Source organism: Etheostoma spectabile, chromosome 10 (genome assembly GCF_008692095.1).
Source record: "Etheostoma spectabile isolate EspeVRDwgs_2016 chromosome 10, UIUC_Espe_1.0, whole genome shotgun sequence".
Lineage (NCBI taxonomy): Eukaryota > Metazoa > Chordata > Actinopteri > Perciformes > Percidae > Etheostoma > Etheostoma spectabile.
Window position 1 is genome coordinate 8,559,026 of NC_045742.1, and position 3,868 is coordinate 8,562,893.

Below are 3,868 nucleotides of genomic sequence, written 5' to 3' on the forward strand. Positions count from 1 at the left end.
TGACAATTCTAAAGGGGAAAAGGTAGGAGACTTCCGGTCATCACATTGGATAGTTTTACCATATATGAAGCATACACGTCCCCAAGAAAGCCTTAGAACTCTGTCAGCTTGTCTAACATTTATATATTAGGAGTCACACAACCACCTGTCAAAAGTGGTCTTTGCCCATCTTTTGTTCTCCCTCCTTTTCTATCTCCATTCTCTGCATTATTCTGCTTTCTATTTCTTTACAACGTTCTTTACTTTAAGATTCTTTGGGAGGATGAAGGGGCGTCTAAACTGTGTGATCTGTGATTGATAGCATACAGGCAGATGAGACCAACAGAAGCAGAACAGCACCAATTTATTTTCCATTTTAAATAAAGATGGAAAAGTAGGTAGAACTGCCAAGGGTATTCATTTGATCTGAACGGAACTTCAATAAAACAAATTCCTCCGACAGCTATTTCTGTTCTTCTCCGAGAGGCATTCCCCCAACAACCTTTTGTCTTCTTTACTGACAGCCCACAACTGTTATTTTAGCCCTTCTAACCATTAAATCAATGTATAATATTACCAAGGACGAAATTTGGTAGGCCTGACCACATGAAGCAGATACTTGTTGATGGGTGATGACAGATTCAGCCATTTGTTTCCTGTGTCTTTTACCCCATATTCTATACAAAGGTATGTAATTTTAACTATCGTTTCATATTGATATCAGGACCAGAATCCCTGTAGAGCTGCCAAATATGACAGATGTAAAGAGACTAGGTCTTGGTGTTACTGTGGATGCTGTTTATTTCTTTTGAACTTCATTTGGTATTATTTCACACAAATGCACTGGGCATTCAGTGGGGTTTCTCCCTGTTGATAAAGTGTTGGATAAACTAGAAAAAACAACCTCAGAAGTTAATATGAATAAAAATACAGAGTCCTTTGCAGGTATAAGTAACTTTATAAAGATAAATGGCATTTATGGACACAAATGCTGAAGCTTAACACTGATATAAGACTGCCATCTAGTGGCTAATGTGGACACTTATCAAGCAAGGAAAACATTTTTTTTAGAAAGAAAGTAGTGAGATGTTCACGAATACACTGCAGAGTTGTGTGCAAAACGTCATTACAATGACACAAAATGTCAGTTCTTCATATTACATGAGCCACTAGCCTCCACTGGGTTCAGACTGATGACAGTACGGATTCTAAAAAAGAAAGAAAAAAAAAAAAAGAGATTGTTAGGATAACTGAAGTCTTTGAGTTTTTTTAACATTCTCTGGTTGAAGCTTCTCCAATGTGAATATTTGCAGGTTTGAATATCTCTTGGTTTTGGGCTGTTTGTTGGGCAAAAAAAAACCCATTTCATTTAACCTTTGGATTCTGCAATTTGAATCTTTTTTGAAATGTTAAAGGTAAGCGATTAATAAAGAAAATAATAGGTAGTTGCAGCTGACAGAGACAATAATATATAAATTAATATATACAATACATTTATATCACACATACACTGCTGTAAAACTTGCAGTTTGTAAAATTCTTAATATTTTTTAAAAGTATTAATTATATTCTAAATTGTTCCTGTTAACCACAATAAATGTCTTTTTATTTTAGACAGACATTCTGTGTTGTGTTGGAAACTGTTTAAAGATAAAATAGAGCAAAGATGGCCACAGCAGCAGTTTGACAAACCACTGCTAGGTCAATATGTTTAGACAAAATACTGCACAGGACTTCTACCGGATTCCATTCTCATTTTATGAGAAATCTTTTGGTTCTTGTTTATATATTCAAACAGGCCATTCTGACACTTTGCTCAGAGTATTAAGCAATAGACCAGCGAGGAAGTTAAAGCTTCAGGGGAGTACAGTGCTGAAGTGCAAACATTGTACTTAGGCAAGAGAAAAAACAAATAGTGGGAGACACATTTTCTTCAAAATAGTATACGACAATAAGACATTTCGTTGGCACTCACCCTGCAAACTATATAAAACTTTGTGTTACCACACTTCAGAGGCCTTATTGTTACACTGCTAAACCTGATAATGACTGTATCATGCTCTTCTCATTGAGCCATGCAACACCAAGTGTTTCTTATTTTGTAACCTGTCTAATCATATTGTGTCAGTGTTTTATAGTTAAGTTGCAACAGAAATACACAAAAAAAGAACAAGATTAGAAAGACCACATTTGGCTATTACCAATAAGACACACACACTCTGGCTGGGCTTTGCATAAGCCTGGTTACAGTTCAAAGGCAAAGTACACTGTGCAACTAGCTCGCCCTGACACCACGCGAGCCACACACACACACACACACACACACACACACACACACACACACACACACACACACACACACACACACACACACACACACACACACACACACACACACACACACACACACACACACACACACACACACACACACACACACACACACACACACACACACACACACACACACACACACACACACACACACACACACACACACACACACACACACACACACACACACACACACACACACACACACACACACACACACTTACCCGTTACCACTGTTATATCTTTAAAGGCACATTGATTTGATCCCAGGGAGGTGTTGGTGATAACTCATCCAGCTTCAGCTTTTATTCATGTAGTCGTCACCAGCTTAGGCACATCCTCCACACTCTTCCAACCTTTAGAAGAGCAAAACTAAATGAATCCTCTGACACCAACACAGCGGACATTAATGGGCCCTTAAGAAAGGCATCTTTCATCATCTCTTTATACCATGGGTCTCAAACTCGCGGCCAGGGGGCCAATTGCGGCCCCGCGGAGGATATTTTGTGGCCCCCTACTTGACATCAAAGTTAAGTGTTAGTGCGGCCGCGCGTTCTGAAACTTTTTGTCATTGCGCTTGTCACTTATGGGTACCCGTAGTAGTCTCTGACAGCGGCGTGACGGTTGTCAAGCTAGCTAGTACTCTTTGCGGCAAATGCCTGAGGTTTGACAAGTGTGATGTCTGTGTTGTGAAATTACACAACCATATCAGATCTAGGGGCTTAAAGCACCGGCAGTTCCGCGCCCTGTTTGGAGGAAATAGTTAGTTTTTTTGGAAATATTTGATGCGCCCAGCAAACCCAGACTCTACTTCCAGCGGCCCCCAAGTAACTTGAGTTTGAGACCCCTGCTTTATACAGTCCTAGTCCGAAGTTGAACTTATTATGCATTTCTTTGTCATTCTTATTACCATAAAATGTGTTGCTTAAGCATTACGAAAGGCCATTTTGCAAAACCTAATAGACCTGGTAACTTCTTTTAAGTTTACCTCCAAAATAAGTCCCCTTCAAGGTGCGTCCCATAAGGATCTTTTCAACCACAATGCTCATTGCTTCCGTCTCCGTCCACCCAACAATGACACAGGTGCCCCAGGCATCTATTGTAGACTCAAACGCAGCACTCTAGTACAACACAAAGCACCAGTGGTCTTAAATAATACTCCTCTAAAAATATATTTAAAAATTCACAAAATATGATCAAACTACAATGGTGAAAAAAATGTCAATTGCACAATTCCAAATTGTGTATGTCAAAAATTGTGTAATTGTGTCATATTTTCTCTATGCAGAACTTCTGAGCATACCTATGTGCAGCTACTGCATTACAGACCTACTTTGCAGTGACACTGCACAGACTACTAAAAGATTCCTGCTGAAATTGAAAATTATTGAAATTGAACAATATATTAACGTTTTACGGTACTTAAATATATGATAGGTAAACCTAAGTCACCTTACACACAGCTACAATGATTTAACAATAAATAACAGTTGCACTATTAACAACTAACAACTAAATACATGTTGAGTTGGTATGCTAACCAGAGCCCAGAGGG

The 3,868-nt window shown here is 38.8% G+C and overlaps 1 protein-coding gene across 1 annotated transcript in view; it reads right to left on the bottom strand.

The window, feature by feature from the left end:
* Positions 1–2,538: 2,538 nt before the first annotated feature.
* LOC116696519 (alcohol dehydrogenase class-3-like) overlaps positions 2,539–3,868 on the bottom strand; it is a 4,676-nt gene continuing 3,346 nt past the window's right edge. The window contains 4 exon segments of the mRNA XM_032527572.1: positions 2,539–2,620; positions 2,623–2,637; positions 2,640–2,669; positions 3,302–3,434. Coding sequence (XP_032383463.1) covers positions 2,550–2,620; positions 2,623–2,637; positions 2,640–2,669; positions 3,302–3,434 — 249 coding nt within the window. The 3' untranslated portion in view covers positions 2,539–2,549.